We start from the raw sequence: 19,978 nt of genomic DNA, 5'->3' as shown, positions 1-19,978 counted from the left end.
CACGGCTTCGAGCGAAAATACGCTGCAAAACTTGAACAAGGTCACAGCTTTTGCCTTAAACATAAGCATCTTGACAAACTTTGACAAACATTGAAGGCCAGTTTTTGGAGTAGTTGTTTGGTTTCTCCATTGTACAGATCAGAGCATGCCTCACTGCACTGGACTGCACATATTCAGGGGTGGCAGTAACTATTGTAATTAAGTAGTTTTTCTGGGTACTTGTACTTTATTTTTAAGCCAGTACTTTTACTTGTACTTAAGTACAAATGTAACAAAATAATGTCCTTCGCTATTTTTAACATCACAATTTGTTACTGAGTACACTTATTATTTTGAATAATGAGCGGCCTTTTCTTAACCAATAAAGATACCAGTTACAAACTGACCAACATGGCTGACATTTGACTGACTGACAGACAGTCCGTCCTATGACAGCCAGGTGCACGGTCACTGAAGGGGACATCTGATTGGACCCTTGGACCTGATATAAAAACCGTGTGGCGCGAACGACGGTCAGACCCTCCTTCATCAGCTTACGAGAGGTAAGACGCGGTTTGCTCCTCCTGCTTGTTGTTAGTTTCCTAGCTTAACATGTTCATGCTGATAATGTTGCTACATGATGTAATGATGTGGCAGTTTCATGCTGTCTTCTCTCTGCATATTGCTAATATTAAATTAAATTAATTAAACTTAATTTAAATGATTAAAGTAGTTAGTGTATTTTGCTGCATGTGAAAGGCTAACAGGGTCAGTGAGTCCTAATCATGTGTGGTTTCATATTAATGTGCTGCTTTGGTGCTATAATGCTCCCAATGAATGAAGTTGTGTGGGACAGTGTAAAAGCATCAGTGCAGCTGTGACTGGGTAAATGACTGTGGTCTGCCATGTTTGGTTACTGTGGTTAGTGCAGTGTGTTGTGACTGAAAGTGTAATAAGGAGAGGCCATAGATGATGAGTGCTGTGTTAGAGCACACTGTCATCACCTTGGTAGCATTAATATGAGGGACAGCCTTTTTACTAATTGACAGATGTAGTTCTTGTGTGTGTTGCGGCAGCGGCAGGAGTGCCGAATTCACATTTAAATGTAAGTAAAGAGCAGTAGTTCGAGAGTTTTAAAATGCTAGTAGCATTAAAAAATGAGTTTTGTATTTACAAACATGACGTCCTGTTGATATGAGGCGCTGTAAACTAAACGCTTTGATTGGATGTTGTTTCTGGACTGTTTACTGTAGTATAGTATAAAGTAGCCAGGCAGGTAGGCGTCTCTGATCGTGGTCCCCAGTTCATCTCGCAGGTCTGGCGGGCCTTCTGTACAGCCTTCGGCACCTCCGCCAGTCTCTCCTCAGGATTCCACCCCCAAACCAATGGCCAGACGGAGCGGGCCAATCAAGACCTAGAAGCTGCCCTCCGCTGTGTCTGTGCACAACGCCAGTCCACCTGGAGCACGGACCTCCCATGGGTTGAGTATGCACACAATTCACTCACCTCTTCTGCCTCTGGTCTCTCTCCCTTCGAGTGTTCCATGGGTTTCCAGCCACCGCTATTCCCAGAAGAAGAGACCGAGGTGGCGGTACCGTCCGTCCAACATCAGTATCGCCGGTGCAGGCGCATTTGGAGGGAGGCCCGTGCTGCCCTGCTCCGTTCGTCTGCTATTCGTCAGGCATTATTTTATATCTGTCATGTCAAAGTTGATCCAAAATATTGAGTTGGAGTTATTAGTGTTTGTATTGCAGCAGTTTTAAATGGTGTTTTCCACTTAGGTCCATTAACTCCTATTATAATACTACATTTTAATATCAGAGCCATAACAACATGGAATCATGCATTTCTTAATGTAAGGGTTTCATTTGTGAGGACATGTCAAAGTTCATGATCATAAATTCAGCTTCACATTCTTCATTTCACTGCTTCTAAGACAAAAACATGTTCTGACCTGAAATCACAGTCAGTGATTCAAATGAAAGTGAAACATCATCAACATTTAAAGCACAAAGTTGAAGCTGCTGTCACTTCCACACACTCTGCTTCTACACACAGCACAGACTCACTGAGGAACCAGGATACAACCAGAACCCAGCATGTAGAGGCTGAGTGAATGTGGTGCTGAAGGTGTGGAGGTGGATCAGTGTGTCAGAGGAGACTCTGTAGAAGGACAGAGTGCCAGCAGGACAGTCCACATACACTGCTGCTCTGTCAGAGACAGAGGAGGAGGAGATGGATGTTACTCTGTTATTGTGACGGACAGAGTAACCATGATCAGAGCAGAACAGACTCCAGGACTGATTGTTTCTTCCAAACATGCAGTCAGCACTGAGTCCTTTCCTTCTGATTCTTCTGTAACTCACTGATATATGAACCCCTCCTCTCCACTCGACCTCCCAGTAACAGCGACCAGTCAGAACATTTCTACACAGCAGCTGTTCCCACCAGTCAAATCTGTCTGGATGATCAGGATATGGCTGCTTCTCTCTCACATGTGTCACCATCCTGTTGTTGTCAGACAGTTTGAGCTCTGTGTTCACTGAGTTTGTGTCGACTTCAAGTTGACAGAAATCTGATGGAGAGAAAAAGACACAGCTGCAGTTTATCATCTGACACATCTGATGGCTTCATTCTGTCTTTACTGACTGATGTGTTGTTCATTCATACAAAGTTTATCATCAGACTTTTTGTCACTAATGTTTGAATGAACAAACACACAACTATCAGCTTTGTGTTCAAACACAAACTGGATATTTGCAGCAATGTGAGTAAAGACAGACGACACATTTAGAACATGAGAAGAACAGCAGCACCAACTGTATCATTGGATAAAGAGCATCATCCAAAAGCTCCTTCATCAGAGTCTGGAGGAGGATCTGGACTGAAAGACCAGACTCAGACCTCCTGATCTATCCTGATATTGTTCCACTGTTACTATTGTAAATACTTATTCCGCTTCTGTATTATTCTCCTTCTTCTGGACACATTTTCAGCAGAACTAGTCCCACAGCTTTAATGTGAGCGACCTGAAACTGTTACAGGACGTCCGGCTGTACCGGGACACCTGTGCTATGACTTTTCTTTCCGTTCCGACGTACGGTTTTCACGTAAATCGCACAAAACCAGTGGGCGAACAACATAGACGGTGAATGGGGAGAGAGAGAGAAAAAGGCAAAAGTCACAAAACCAGGAAGCCGAAAACTGAGGGAGCCGTTTCCATGGTAACTGTAACAGCAGCATCAACTGTATCATTGGATAAAGAGCATCATCCAAAAGCTCCATACAGGAACATACACAACTACACTCAGACACACACACACACACACAGACACACGCTGATTTTCAAAATAAAAGCCTCCAAATCATTACACACCTTACTAGGCCTGGTAAACTACACACAAGCCACCCAGAAATATGCAGACACACACTATACACACCTGACAACACACAGACACACAAACATGGATTTTCAAAATAAAAGACCCTGCACAATAACAGGATATGCTGACGTGTAGATTTTCAAAATAAAACACTTAAACATGTTTTAACATGCATTAGGGAGTGTTCCCAACCCACCCCCCCCCCCCCCCCCCCCCCACACACACACACACACACACTTACACAGACACACACTGATTTTCAAAATAAAAGCCTGTAATTCATTACACAGCTAACTAGCGCTAGCCTACAAATTATACATCAAATCGACCGGCTCGGTCAGGACTACTACCCTCTGAGGTTTGGTAGCGATCGGATAAACGGTGTTTGAAAAAATCCCGAAAAACTGCGATCGACCCTCCCCACAGGCATCAAATCACTGTCAAACTTTGAAGGCATGGTGTTTGGGCATGCTTTCACACAGAACCTTCATTCAAAATGTAAAATGTAGATAAACATTAGACCTCTGACATATTGAGTCCCCATGTCTGTGCCACTTTTTGTTTTGACAGGCAAGCCACTTAAGATGACCTAACCCCCCTCATAGGAAATAATGGGAAACTGGTGAGAGCCCTGACAAAACCCAGCTAACTTTGGAAGCCTATCAGTCTGGCATGCCTCTACACAGAATATTCATTTCAACTGCAAACTGCTCATAAGGAGTTGGACTTTATCATACTGAGTCCTCATGTTCATGTCTTTTACCAAACTTCATAAAATAGCAGCCAAAGTCACATCCACATCTTTAGGATTCCTCCATTCAGAATGAATGGAGAAGCTTGGGGCCTATTAAACCTTATATAAAACCAATCAGAAACACTGTAAAAGCATGAAATGTCATCAGTGGCATCTTTCACATCTGCCGGTGATCAGGAATGAGGTTTGGTGGTATATAATGGGGCGGACCGGCAGCAGAGTGTGGGTGAGCGTGCATTGGCCCACTCAAAATTTCTTGTGAAATTTTCTAGGTTATATATACAATAGTTATTTCTATTTTCTTTCCTGTTTGGTTCTTCTGTCCTTATGTTCCTTTCTTTGGTTGGGATTGTTGGTGCATTATCATTGAGGGTTCTTCCTGTAGAACAGACCAAAAGTCCAGTTCATATGTTCACTGGGCCGAAGCCTCTGTCATGAAATCAATAATGTCATAATATGCCACCAGTACTGTTGTCCACAGGATGAAATCACACGTTTAAAAATGATTATTATTTATATATATTTAACATTTCACCACAAGATGGCAGCAAACATGGTCAAACTCTCACCACCCTGTTTGCCAGTGATCTGTGTTTTTTTATTGCCCATTTCTAAAATGGCAAGTGTGAGTAAGAAAAGGAAGGTTGACAGCGAAGGCCGAAGTTTCAGGACAAGTGGAAATGGAAGAAGAATGTGAGGGCAAGACATCTTGCACATTGAAACCTGTGTTGGAGCCAGACCTGCCCCCTTTACTGCAGCTGAGAGCCCAGTCTCTTCCTTCTCATCAGAGGTCCCTCGTTAATCGCGGGGTTACGTTCCAAAAATAACCCGCAAAAGGTGAAATCCGTGAAGTGATGGGCTTTATTTTTTACAGTTATTCTAGATGCTTTAAGGCTGTGAAGCCCTCACTACACACTTTATACTCCTTTCTCTCCTGTTCAAACACTGTCAGAGTTCAAACCTTCATAAAAATAAGTCCAGTGTTACAGAATGAAACCAAAGCACAAAGCAAAATAAAAGGAAATATAATAAATGAAGATTAAAAAATGGTTTGTGAAATGGAAGTTGTGGCGGCTGCACTAAAATGAATGATAAGTTAATGTGGTCTGTTCAGAGCTGTCAGTAAAAGCTTGTTTAACTGGTTTCGGCTGTCCCGCCTAACAAATGAAGAGATTGCTTCCAAAACGCGATAAATCCAGAAAAAAGTGTTTTCTTTCCAAAAAGGGTTTATATGAAACTTCTAGTTTTCATATAAACCCTCCGCCATGACAGTTGGAAAGCTGCCCCGTGATTGGTTGAATGGAAATGCTGCATTGTGCTGAAAATCAGGGTGTTTGTAGCAGATTGGGAAAAAAGGGAAGAAACGGTGCAGGGAAACATGGCGGATAACGTGTTTTGTTACTAATTGATTAAAAACTTTAAACAGAGACCCCGTGTGAAACTTATTTTTAAGCTGGAACCTAAAACTCCTGCTGGGGAGTAATAAACTCCAGTAAACACCAAAGAAATCCAACCGCCGAGGCTGCGCTACAACAGCTCTGATGGACTGATAGAACACTGACTCATGCACAATAACATGAGGAAAGACTGAGTCAAACTTACACTTCCTCAGCCCAGGTTTTAACCACTGCTCTCCACCATGCTCCACCCTGCAGGAAGAAACACAGTCAGAATGATTTTCTAACCAACATGAGTCCAAACTGCTGATCAACATGAAGCAGAGTTCCTCAGTTTGTCAGAGACACACAAACAGACTGAAACTCATCTGTGTCGACTCAGTCTGTATGTATTTTGATATGAAGAACGTGTATAAAGAAAAGTGAAGTTAACATGATGGACACTTAATGATGGAGGAAGATGAACATCAGGGATCAGTGATTATTTCTTCTCTGCAGTTTCAGTCCATCCATCAACAGCTGTGGATATATGAGCTAAACTGACAGACTGAGGAGGACTCATGCTCTGTGGTCTCTGTGTACCTGAGAGTCTTCAGACTACAATCTGGACTGTTGAGTAAAGCAGACAGCAGCTCCACTCCTGAGTCTCCTGGATGATTGTAGCTCAGGTCCAGCTCTCTCAGATAGGAGGGGTTGGAGGTCAGAGCCGAGGCCAGAGAAGCACAGCCCTCCTGTGTGATCAGACAACCTGACAGACTGGAGGAACAAAACATGTCATGAACTCAAGAAGAAAGAAGGAAAATCCAACAGATCTTCAACATGAACATGAAGCAGAATTTAACTGATGATCAAAAAGCTGGATCCTGACCTGAGAGTCTTCAATCTACAGTCTGGAGTCTCCAGTCCATCACAAAGAAGCTTCACTCCTGAATCCTGCAGGTCGTTATTATCCAGATCCAGCTCTCTCAGACTAGAGGACTGGGAGCTGAGGACTGAGGACAGAGCTTCACAGCTTCTCTCTGAGAGGTTACAGCTGCTCAGTCTGAGAAAAAAAAACAATAATGAAAGTCAGTGTTTTATTGTTCATATAAAAATCAACCATGTTTGAAATGGTTCATAAATCCACCTACAGAACTTTGTTGGAGGCTTTGACCACTGGCAGCAGCCTCAGAAGAGCCTCCTCTGAAGCAGAGTATTTCTTCAGGTCAAACACCTCCAGATCTTCTTCTGATGACAGTAAGATGAAGACCAGAGCTGACCACTGAGCAGGAGACAGTTCATCTGTGGAGAGACGTCCTGATCTCAGGGCCTGTTGGATCTGCTCCACTAGAGAACGATCATTCAGTTCATTCAGACAATGGAACAGATTGATGCTTCTCTCTGCAGACACATTCTCACTGATCTTCTCCTTGATGTACTGGACTGTTTCCTGATTGGTCTGTGAGCTACTTCCTGTCTGTGTCAGCAGGCCCCGTAGAAGAGTCTGATTGGTCTCCAGTGAAAGACCCAGGAGGAAGCGGAGGAACAAGTCCAGGTGTCCATTTGGACTCTGTAAGGACTTGTCCACAGCACTCTGGTGGAGATGTTTTAGTTCAGGTTTGTCTCTAAAGACTTCAGACTCCACAGATGTTGTTTGTTGTTGTTCCAGCAGGTTGACAGCAGAGCTGGTGAAGGTCAGATGGACATGAAGAGCAGCCAGAAACTCCTGAACACTCAGATGGATGAAGCAGAACACCTTGTCCTGGTACAGGCCTCTCTCCTCTTTAAAGATCTGTGTGAACACTCCTGAGTACACTGAGGCTGCTCTGATATCGATGCCACACTCTGTCAGGTCTGACTCATAGAAGATCAGGTTTCCTTTCTGCAGCTGATCAAAAGCCAGTTTTCCCAGAGATTGGATCATCTCCCTGCTCTCTGGACTCCACTGTGGATCTGTCTCAGCTTCTCCATCATACTTGTCCTTCTTCACTTTGGTCTGAACCACCAGGAAGGGGATGTACATCTCAGTCAGGGTCTTGGGCAGCTCTGCTCCCTCTCTGGTCTCCAACATGTCCTCCAGAACTGTAGCAGTGATCCAGCAGAAGACTGGGATGTGGCACATGATGTGGAGGCTTCGTGATGTCTTGATGTGGGAGATGATCCTGCTGGCCTGCTCCTCCTCTCTGAACCTCTTCCTGAAGTACTCCTCCTTCTGTGGGTCAGTGAACCCTCTGACCTCTGTCACACTGTCCACACAGTCAGGAGGGATCTGATTGGCTGCTGCAGGTCGTGTGGTTATCCAGAGGCGAGCAGAGGGAAGCAGCTTCCCCCTGATGAGGTTTGTCAGCAGCACATCCACTGAGGTGGACTCTGTGACATCAGTCAGGATCTCATTGTTCTGGAAGTCCAGAGGAAGTCGACACTCATCCAGACCATCAAAGATGAAGACCACCTGGAGGTGCTGAAAGCTGCAGATTCCTGCTTCTTTGGTTTCAGTGAAGAAGTGATGAACAAGTTCCACCAAGCTGAACTTTCTCTCTCTCAGCACATTCAGCTCTCTGAAAGTGAATGGAAATGTGAACTGGATGTCCTGGTTGGCTTTGTCTTCAGCCCAGTCCAGAGAGAACTTCTGTGTTAGGACTGTTTTCCCGATGCCAGCCACTCCCTTTGTCATCACTGTTCTGATTGGTTCCTGTCTTCCAGGTGAGCCTTTAAAGATGCCTTCTGGTCTGATGCTTGTTTCTGGTCTGTGTGCTTTCCTGGATGCTGCTTCAATCTGTCTGACCTCGTGTTCCTCATTGACCTCTGCAGTCCCTCCCTCTGTGATGTAGAGCTCTGTGTAGATCTGGTTCAGGAGGGTCGGCTCTCCTGCTTTAGCGATGCCCTCAAACACACACTGGAACTTCTTCCTCAGGTTAGACTTGAGTTTACGTCCACACTCTGCAGCAGGAGTTCCTAAACAAACAATAAATGTCATTAATAAGTGAACGCTACAATAAATGTGTCAAATAAATATTTTCTGTCTCCATGAAATCTGTTCATCAGTTGTAGACAAACAGTTTGTGACACTGGGGGTGTCAACTATTTATCACTCATGAAAATGGTAAAATAAAAGGGTCCGGAGTGGTGTGTGAAACGAAGTCACGGATTGACGGAGGAGCGGCGACCCGTGAAGGGGCCCTCTGGAACGTACCTGTTCAAGGGAGATAAGAGGTGGAGGACACTGTCTTGGACCCTGCGAACGGATGCTGAAGCTATGCTACGGGATGGCGCTGTGGTTAGCGTCCTCGGCTGCTACGTGGTAATCCTGGTTTCGGATCCAGGTTAAGGCGTCCTGTTGCTTTGGTGAGATCGATCCTTTTTGGTTTTACATTATTTTTATCTGGTATACCAGTGAATCAGTGAGCGCTCTTTTTCTTTGGCTACCCTTTTTGTGGATTATATGGTTTTGGTTGACCGGCGTGGGACTTTTTTATGGACAATATATTGTTGTACAGAATTGTAACTATGTGTGGTGGTGGTTTGGGTTAATATACTGATTTCATAAAGCTTCTTGTGGCTGGGTTTTGTGTTCGAATAAGTGCAATAGAAAGAACCCCTTGGTAAATAACTTCAGCTAGTGATCCTGGCCGATGTTACATCCTATCCCTGAACACACTCGATCCCACCAAGTGATTCACAACCCGAACCAATCACATGACTCGTATGCACTCAACTGCTTTGAACGTCACTGGGTGTCAGAGAACCATCTTTATTGACAGTTCTCAGCTGCTGCTCAACATGCTTCACATGTCTTAATTAAACTTACCAACATCTCTGTGTTAGTACCTGCAACACTGCAAGACTTAAAGGTCCACTTCCATGGCTTAGCCACAGAAGGAACCAGGTGGCAAGAACATTTAACTCTAACTCTGGAAATTTCTAGAGGGCATTTTAATAAAGAGAGTTAATTACAAACCAAAAACTGGGGCCTTCCAGTCTACAGGACCCCATACCTACATCAGATGTGTTTAAATTCAACATAACATGTTTCACTCATAATGTATTAAACACTAACATAGCATTGGCTCTGTAGTCATGGAAATAAAGGGTGTGACAGAGCTAGATGTTGGTCTGCAGAGCTCCATGCTTTTCATCTGTTTGCTCCATTGTGTTAGTGTTAACACTGACCTTTGACATTAAGCGTCACTCTTTTCTTCATCAGGATGCGTCCCCCACTGCTGTAGGCGGTGCAGGTGTAGATGTTGTTGTCTTCATCTGTGGGGTGTCTCAGGGTCAGACTGAAGTCTCCAGGTTTCATTGGGTCTTTATTCATCTTTGCTCTTTGTGTGTACAATGCATCCTGTTGTTCAGGTCGATCAGAGCCGTTCTCATGCACGTGAACCGTCTGGTTTTTACTGTCCATCCACTCCACTTTACTTTTTTTAGGCAGGCAGACTATGGTTTTGCAGGGCAGCAGGACAGAGTCGACATGTGAATCCACTTCCATGTAGTAATCTGAGGGACAACAAATAGCAACATGGGCAGTAAAGACATAGTAACTGCTCTGTAGTGCTTTCTATGTACCTAATGCACTTTTCTTTGCATTGATCCTTTCACATGCGAATTCCCCCCATCTATTGTTGAAGGATTTCACTCAACATTGTATTCCAAGTTTACAATAACAGAGTGTGGGTCTGAAATGATAAGCCGACCCAGAGCGGTGTGAAGATACAGCTTTTATACAGGTGGGGTAGTGGGTGTTTTCAAAGGTAGGGCTCAGGAAGACAACTTACAAAGAATGAAGGGAGCAAAAGAGTAGGTGAGGAAGAAACAATAACAGGAGAAGGAAGACCTTAGGGATATCCAGGGGCCGTATTCACAAAGATTCTTAGAATTCCCTTATCTTAGCCTAAAAAAAATGAGTAAGGACTAGCTTGAAAATGATTCAACATTCCCAGAGCGACTCTGAGGAAGGAGCAGACTAAAGGTTTTAAAGAGGTGTGGTTGGCCCAGTTGTTTTAGCAGATGTGATTGGTTGACAGAAAAACATGAGAATATGTTGCTAATACATAAGCAACATTAATTGGACAGTGACAGTGGCCGTATGCCCCTTAAATCACCTTTAAGTTAACAGTCCTTACTAAGATTTGTAGTCTTCATATTCAACCACAGATTCCCGCTGTAGTTCTAATCTGTAACTTTTTATGAGTTCAGCGTCATTCACAGTTTGGAGAACGTTTCTCCTCTCTGTCGCTCTGCCATGTTCTCCCTGTTCAAGGAACGATTAAACCCTCTATTAAGTCCTCCTCTCCTCTCTTGACAGTTTTTTACCTTAAGACAACTTTTATCTTTACTGGGATTTAGTCTTAATTATAAGGGAAGAATTTCAACACTAAGGGAAACTGTTAGCACTAAAAAGCCTTCTTTTTGAGTCACCTTCCGTGTTCCTGTGTTCTTGTATGTTTTGGATTATTCTTTACTTGGGTTTTTCTTAGTTTGATTTAGTATTTAGAGTAGTGTTTTGTTTTTGAAATAAAACTTCACCTGGCATGCTGAATCCTGCCTGCACCTGAGTCCTCGTTCAACAACTCTCCCTGACACCCTCTGTTTTCCACAACAACACACTGAAAAAAGTGAACTCAGTGAGTTGTTGGATCAAATGTCCAATTTAATTATGTGTGTGCTCCTTGTTAATGCAACACAAACCAACTAAGTAAATTCAACACAACACTGTTGAGTAAATCGCACAATCACCAATGTGATACCTATACCAGTTGTTGGCTGTGTGACATGCACAGTTCCCCTGATGACGTACACTCAAAAAGTGAACTCAGTGGGTTGTTGGATTAAATAAACGTAATTATGTCCAATTTCATTTTTGTGTTTTGTGTCTGGGTAGGTCTTTCCTGCCACCTAGTTCCCTCTATGACTATGCTCATGCAAGTGGACCTCTAAGTCTTGCAGTCTGACAGGTATTAACAAACAGATGTTGGTAAATTTCATTAAGACATATGATGCACATTCTGAAATACTGTAAAGTCATGGTCTTCAAGTCTTATTCATCAGGGTGTTTTTATAGTCATGAGATTGATTTAATGCAACTGGGCTCAAAGTTTTTCTGTAGACATTTCGTCTTCTTTATTTCCGGCAGACTAGATGCCATATGGCATGTTGCTGCCTCCCACAGGTCAGGTTTGGTAATGGCTCCATGTATGTACGTTCATTTCAGAGGGAGAGAACTCCTGTTGCTGTGATAAAATTCAAAACTGCTTTCACAATGTGTGGCTGGTTTTCAGATGGGTTTAACATGCCTCGCAGTGATGATCTGATAATTCCAGTGTCCAGTAGAGCATAAATAATTGCTCTCTCTGATCTTTATATAACCAACAGTCCATCAACACATGCTCAACTGTTTGGAATGTATTGCAGACTCTGCAAAGACCGTCTTCATGCTTCCCAATCTTTTGAAGATCCCATGCCAAACCACAATGACCTAATCTGAGTCTGGTCATAATTACAGCCTGTCTTCTTCCTTGACCAAGATAACATGGTTTTGTATTTACTTTGTTTTGAATAGAAATGTGGAATGTGGAATATTCTTTTATGACAGACCCCACTCACTCACACCCATACACACTGATAAATTAGGCTTCATTCTTAAGGCCATTTTGGCGCCCAGAGAAACCCCACTGACACTCAGCCTTCTCAGTTCTATACAGCATTATTAGTAATTCAATAATAAGATCTGGCCGGGCTCCCAGACTACCCTTCTCCAACACTTCTAGCACAATCAGAACATATAACCTCCTCCACCCATTTTAACGCCCAGCAGCAGTCAGCTCTGTTGTATAGACTGAAACCCCCTCAGACATTCGGATGAGCTTTACAATATCATACTGTGGTATGTAAAAAGCAAAGCCAGCTGCACCACACTTTGGGTCCTTAGCTCCATCAGTGTAAATCTGAAGGAACCCATTCCAACCAGTTTCAAGTCTGTGTCTCACCATGCTTATAACCAGAGTTTTGATCAGTTTTAATGTTAAAATCAACTTCTGGAGCGGGCAGAAGCCATGCTGGTAAAACTGGCCAGAGGATCCAAGGAGCCACCCCCTCTCCATTTCTTGACCTTTTTATTCGTCCCACTCCCCACTCCCAGGTATCATGCATCTCTGATTTGTTGGATGTTTTCCTTCATAACCTTTCAGTTTAACTATATATTGCATTGCAAGTCTGTCCCTTCTCAAGAATAAAGGTGTTTCAGCCATCTCAACAAGTAAGGCTGGGATTGGAGTAGCACGGAGGGCCCCACAGCACACTCTGAGGGCTTTTGCCTGGACGACATCAAGTTTTTTCAGTGCTGACTCAGCTATCTGTGGACACTGCACATACACATATTTACACACTCTAACAGCCCTCCTCACTGATGGTGCAAATCAATAAATCTCATAACTATTAGTGTTGGTAAGTTGGTAACTCTTTTTACTCTCTAACACTAAATTGAATGAATCTCTTTGTGAGTCATTTCGTTCCTTTTTACAGCAGGTGGTGCTGTTTCCTTCTTGTTGGCATTGTAGAAAAATGCAGCGGTTCTCAGACACTAAATACTGAAGACAACATGGTTTGTTTCAGCTGACAAAAGTATAATGCACAACTACCACCAGCAATTCAAAGCATGTGAAAATACACACCACAATAAAGTGACTTCTGTCCTGCATCCTCCCTGCCATTGTTATTTTTAACAGTGCAACAGTGACAGGTAGCTGTCACATGACAAATGAACGAGAGACTGTACTGCTCCCCACACAGCCTGAGCTGTGAACAAGAATGATGACAAATCTGTGCAGCCTGTCACATGACAAATGAACGATGAACGAGAACAAAGAACAAATCTGTGAATCACTCACTGATATGACTCGCTGCTCCAGAGTCATGTAAAAGATTGGTGACGATATTGAACGAAACGTTTGTGGATGGATGGATGGATGGACATTTATTTGGAATTTACTTAGTTGGTTTGTGTTGCTTTAACAAGTATACATTTGAAGTTACACTTATTAAATTGGTTTAGGTTTTAAAACCAAACACAAAATCCTAATTAAAGTGCACAAAATTACATTTATTTGATCCAACAACTCACTGAGTGCAGTTTTCGCAGGGTGCACATATCATTGTTTTCAAAAAACGTTCCGCTTACATTAACCTGCATAAATACGCTCCCAAGAGCCATCATAACTATGCCAAGCCTGTGGGTGGCAGTCTGGCTCTTTGTGTCAGAAGTTGTTCTAAAGTTGCTGAACCTGGAGACCTAACATGTCTCTGCTCCTCTACACAGTAAGAGGAGCTGTATTTGTAAATGCAAACATAAATGTGCTTACACCAACAGAAATGCAAACGCTACCATGCTTCCATTACTAGACTACAAAAAAGGTCTGCTGCAAACTCACTTTTTCTCTGTTTTTGTCTCCGTTTTTCCTAAATCTCCATTTTTGCCTGAGTTTTTAAAAAGATTCGTTTTCAGAGGCGAAAAACTCTGGTTATGTGTAAATGAAAGGCACAAATGAAGGGAACAGTCTGTTTTTACAGCTACCCGTGTATGACAACAACCTGGAGCTGAATGCCCAGAAGACAGTGGAGACTTTCAGAAAGTACCAGCTCCATCACCCCCCCTCACCCTGACAGACACCCCCATCTCCACAGTGGACTCCTTCCACTTCCTGGGTACCACCATCACCCAGGACCTCAAGTGGGAGCTCACCATCAGCTCCCTCATCAAAAAGGCCCAGCAGAGGATGTACTTCCTGCGGCAGCTGAGGAAACTCAAGGTGCCAGCCAGGATGATGGTTCAGTTCTACACGGCCATCATTGAGTCCATCCTCACCTCCTCCATCACAGTGTGGTACGCTGGGGCCACTGCCAGGGACAGGCACAGACTGCAGCGTGTTGTGCGCTCTGCTGAGAAGGTGATCGGATGCAGCCTGCCATCTATGACCTGTACGTCTCCAGGACTCTGAGGCGTGCAGGTCGGATCACAGCTGACCCTTCTCACCCTGGACACGGACTCTTTGAGCCACTCCCCTCAGGCAGGATGTTACGGTCCATTCGGACCAGAACCTCACGCCACAAGAACAGCTTCTTCCCCTCTGCTGTTGGACTGTTCAACTGTAAATAATTACACTGTTCCACTCGTTCATATAAGGGTCTATGTTTGCCAGTACAACCACCGCTCATGTTCTGTTCTGTTCATAGTATGTCTGTTATGTCATGTCAATTTATAGCCTTACTTTTAGTTTACATTGTTTACCCATTTACTTGACCTTATCTTATCTTATTTACCTTATTTTTTATCTTATTTCATGTTAATTATTATATGTTTTATGTATGCACCAATCACTAAGGCAAATTCCTAGTAATGTGAATCCTCTTCACTTACATGCCAATAAAACACGATTCTAATTCTGATTCTGGAAACGGGGTCTCCCTCAACTTAAAGAAATCCTCAATCTGACATTCCACATTCCAGGAGCCACCACATGTTAACCAGCTATAGTGTTAAAGAGACTCACCTGACTTGAAATAATGTCGAAAATAAAACAAGAGGCCACCAGAAACACCAAGAACCACGACCAGGAGAATGATGAGGACTTTGGCCCAGGTTGGCAAACTTTCTGTGGAGGAACATGAAGAACAGGTCTGTACATGTGTAACAAGTAGGAGAAAGACCAAAGCAAACTCAACAGGTTGGATGGCCATCATGACTTTGACAATTTACACCATTGGTATGCGGACGAACTCCTCCTAGGGATTTGGCCCAATTGACTTGATATTTAGGGGATGTCACCTGAAGGACCTGCTGATCAAACATTATCTAGGGCTGTAATAAACCAAAGAAAGTCTTTTTTTTTAGATACTTTATTAATCCCAGAGGGAAATTCTTTACGGCTGCTTTAGTGACGCTGAACACAGGAGCACAGCTTGACGTTTGGATGATGGGGAGACTTAACATGCAGCCTGGTCTGGGTATATCTAAAGCATGCTGCCGCTGTTGCGAGCGGGTACGCCTAAAGTTATAAAACAATTTATGAGACTAAGGCATTGAAATACGTCAAATGTTCATATGCTTAAAACACAACACTTAAAACACAAACCCTAACCCTAACCCGATAGCAACCGATTAGTTCGGCAGTTTCGCTTTAAAACGAAGAATATGAATCCTCTGAAGCTATAAAACACTAAAAACATCAGCCAATCCTCCGGGTGGACCCTGCACAGAGTATTGGCTGGTTGTCACTCTCTTCCTGCTCTGCGTGCACCAGAGAGGTACGTGCATGATGGCCGAAGGCACAGACTGGTTTGGAGGCGTGGCTTTGGGGTGAACTCGAGAGAAAGGGGCGTGTGTTTACTTTCAAAATCTGGCTGACTCTCTGAGCTTTCAAAATCTCCTACCCTACCTTTAAACTCCTTAAATTGATTGAAAGAGAAAACAGAAGATGTGATTTGTATCTACATCACTGACCACTGACTTCAGACCAATCTCTTACCTCTGACGTGAGTCAGCTGTATTTTCTCTCTCAGGATGTCTCCGGCCATGTGGACAACGCAGGTGTAGGTTCCACTGTCTCTGTTTGTGGGGTATTTCAGGGTCAGACTGAGGTCTCCGGTCTTCAGCAGGTCTTTGTTCATGGTTGTGCGTCCACGGTAAAGACCATCCGGTTTTTTAGTGTGCTCACTATTGTTTGTAAAAAAAAGCACCGTCATGAAGTTCAGATCAGAGCGAGTCCACTCAACTGTGGTGTCTTCAGGCAGACCAGCTTTTGTTTTGTAGGGCAGGACAACAGATTCCACCCCCTCCATCGACTTCACCTGAACCTGGTGGACTGAAAGGACAATGAACATGATATCAACCAGGAGTAGCAGCATTACCTGTCCGGCTTAACTTACGACCTTCAAATTATTCATTTCTTCTCCATCACTTGGAGCTGCAGGCCATGTCAGCCATCAAGCGCTGTGAGATTTTTAGGTTCTTAGTTTCAAAATGTACCACAAGAAATGGATTATTGGTGCATGTGTGCACATAGAAAAGATGTGACTGCAGAAGATTGCAAACGATGTGAAATCAATCATTTCTATTTTGGTGTGTGTGCTGACCTCTGATCTAGAGTGTCCTCAGAGTCAAAACAAATTTCCAACCTTTACATTTGACCTGACATGACACCAGTGCTAGCTGACCTCTGACCTGTATCTAGTGCAAGGTGTGCTGCTGACCTTTGACCTGCAGGTATACATCTGTCACTTTCCATTCTTGTCTTCCATCACTGATGCTGCAGGTGTAGACACCACTGTCTGATTGTTGGGGTTCTTTCAAAGTGAGACTTAGGGTTTCAGAGTCTAAAGCGTCCGGCTTCATGGATGTGCGTCCATGGTAACGGGGGTTTTGTCCTGTTATATCACCATTTTCATCTCGCCTGTGCACAAATTTGGGATCAAGATCATTCCGAGTCCACATCACCATTGGGTTGACTTCAGGGGCAACTTCTTGGCAGGGCAGCAGAACAGACTCTGCCCCCTCATACTCCTCCACCACAGCAGCCAGGGCATGCTGGGAAACTGTGAGGACAGACAAACAAACACAAATCAGATGCCTGATGTGGTTTTGGCCCAGGAGTCACATACTGTAGGTGACTACACATTACCTGCAGGGATCACAGAGATAAGTTTACTGACAGTCAGCCCAAACAACACATTTAAAGAAACAATAAATCACCTTAAAATATCTGTTTTATTACAGAGGAATAGGACTGTTTTCTATTCTAATGGCCACAGATCATTACAGACAGTTCTATCATTCTTCTTCATGTTGGCACATTGGGGACTTGTCCACACACAGCAACAGCTTGAACTGAAAACTGAGTGTGACAGAACACTGCCATGTCTTAATTAGTTTGAGTGCTGCACGGCAACCAAACTCTTGTTCTTCACTCTGTATTTTCTTCTTTCTTTTCATTCTTCCGTACGTTTTTTGGTGCAGCATATCTTCAGCATGCATTGCCTGATTTCAGCCATTCGACTGTCCAAGTCTTCCTCTCACAGAGGACATTCTGGGTCAACTTCAGTTTGTTTTTTCAAATATTAAGTAAATTATGCATCATTTCTAACACGGGAGTCTATGGGAGAGGACTGTAAGTCCCACTTGTTTTCATCCTTTGGCTGGGTGTGCCACTTATACTCAGGTGCGACTTATATATTAAAATATAGAATTAGTCAGCCTGTGTCCTGACGTCTCATCACAGATGTAATGGCAGCTGTTCTGTCCCTCTCCTGACGGTTCTCTTCTACCTCCAGCACACTTTGCATTCCGAGCATAGGTGACGCGCACGTTCATGGAACGTGTGCTTGCAGCTGAGCCTCAGACCTCACCTGGCAACAAGGAATTCTATTTTCTGATTGGTCGTTAGGCTAATTCCAGCAGCTATATGAGCGCACAGTAGAACTTGTTGAAATGCATGTGTCTCACTCTCAATGCCCTGCAGCCGTACCATTTAAGTTAAGAGGAATTCAAGCGGCAGGTTACGCTACAAACCTAGTGATTTAGGCTGGCCCGCTGGTGTGACTAATAGTCCGGTGCGACTTATATATGTTCTTTTCTTCTTCATTACACATTTTTTGGATGGTGTGACCTATAGTTACTTAAGTCACTCAAGGGATTAATAAAGTAAATCTAATCTAATCTAATCTAATCTAATCTAATCTAATCTAATGTGGTAACTAGTTCCTCATGCTTTCAGCTACAGAAACTGTATTGGGATTTGTTCAAATATGTTTGGTTTTTAAAATCATAATAAAAATTCATCATTGAAGGGTTAATGAAGTTTTAACAGGCAGCTTATCATGTAGCATGTGTTTACAGAATTACATGTTTATGTTTTAGGAGCATTATAAGAAATGTAAGTCACCAATGGGTCAAATAGTCAGAGTAAGCTTTTAAGGTGCATCATAACATCACTCTTATGGGAAAGTAATCACTCTCACAGGGGAAGTGTGGTGAACCCAGGTTTATGAACACATGGGATCTGCCCTGAGAGGAGCAACAGGAGTGTGACACACACCTGTGTCTCCAGTGTCATCAGACAGACAGGCAGGTGGACAGCCAGGGCTGTTACCATGGTGACAGGCTGACACACAGAGGCATACAAAGCAGCCATGTTTGTAGTCTTTGTCAGACTTTAAGCATTGTATCTGTCATATTGATCATCCTTCAGCTGGATACTACTTTTCCACATTCAAATCACAGCCTGAGCTTCTTATAGTCTTATGGTTTTATTCATATGGTTTATTCACAGGCTGTTCTTTAAGCTCAGTGACTTCACTCTGTTCTTGTCTTCAGCAGTTTGTCTCTCATATCTTTCTAATATTCAAATATTTTTATTTTTATTACTGTGAGGCAATCAAACTCTTGTTCTTCCCCCTCTTTTCTTTTAAATAGCACCTTCATCTTTTGAATTCTTAACCCTGTTTCAGTGAATTAAATTCAGATTGCAGATTCTCCAGCAATTCAGAGCAAAGCTTCAGCTGCAGGAATCAAACTTTTTCTTCAGGAAATGCTTTTCTAGTTCCTCTTGTTTTCATGAATGAAGGAATCCAGGTGCAATGAGCAGCTAAAAAAACAATATTCTCACCTGGAACAACCTGTTTACATCATAATAGACGGAGTGCTAGGGGTTATTAAAGCCCAGGAGATGCAGTCATCAGTTTAAATGGATACAAACAAAAGAAATGTCAGACTAACACGATAATCAGAGCAGGTAGGAGATGGCTTACCTCGTACAAGGATCAGAAACACCATAAACATCTTTATGTGTTGATCTGCTTCAGTCCGGGACATCAGCAGCAGGTCCTGACTTGATCCTTCCGCCCACCTCTGCAATCTAACAGGAGTGAAACTATGAGGAAACTGAACGCCTCTCCTTTCCTCAGAAGTGATCTGGCAGGCTGGACTTCATTCCACAGATGTGTCACGCTGTGGGAGGACCAATCAGAGCTCTGCACAAAGTCAAGCTCAGGTTTATGGTCAACAGAACGGGACCCCCTACAGCAACAGTTGGAGAGTTTTCAGAAATTTCAGAGTTCATTTAATCAATTTCAACACTTTCAGAGTTAAATTGTGTCCAGTTGTGGAGTTGTTTGACAGAGTTGATGAAAATCACTGCCGAGGTGCAATTAAGCCCCGCCTCTGCCTCCGCCCCAGAATGGCTGACATGCATGTGGGTGTCAAGTTTCATGCATGGGTGGTGTTAAGGGTAAAACACTAGGAAATATAATAAAAACATACTATATACTATATTATACTAAAAATACTCACATACTTTTATGTTCTTTTTTTTGGTCAGCATTTATTTCACTGCTCCCCCAACCACCCTCACTCATGGTGCAAATCCTCGATTCAGGGACTGAGGCATCTGTTTCCTCATATTTTCCTATTGTTAAGACCATCAGTGAAGAGCGTTGTA

General features: G+C 43.2%; 1 protein-coding gene across 1 annotated transcript; it reads right to left on the bottom strand.

Annotated features, from left to right (window-relative positions):
* Positions 1 to 7,478: 7,478 nt before the first annotated feature.
* Positions 7,479 to 19,448, bottom strand: LOC114429913 (uncharacterized). The gene is made up of 7 exons (XM_028398520.1): positions 19,290 to 19,448; positions 16,737 to 17,078; positions 16,013 to 16,348; positions 15,038 to 15,139; positions 9,663 to 9,989; positions 8,396 to 8,447; positions 7,479 to 7,488 (listed from the first exon to the last, which is right to left on the bottom strand). Exons 1-7 carry the CDS (start codon positions 19,351 to 19,353, stop codon positions 7,479 to 7,481), a joined length of 1,233 nt encoding a protein of 410 aa, XP_028254321.1. The 5' UTR covers positions 19,354 to 19,448.
* Between the last annotated feature and the right edge of the window lie 530 nt (positions 19,449 to 19,978).

This window comes from Parambassis ranga, unplaced genomic scaffold (assembly GCF_900634625.1).
Source record: "Parambassis ranga unplaced genomic scaffold, fParRan2.1 scaffold_21_arrow_ctg1, whole genome shotgun sequence".
In the NCBI taxonomy this organism is placed as follows: domain Eukaryota; kingdom Metazoa; phylum Chordata; class Actinopteri; family Ambassidae; genus Parambassis; species Parambassis ranga.
This window is presented reverse-complemented; position numbering and strand designations above follow the sequence as displayed.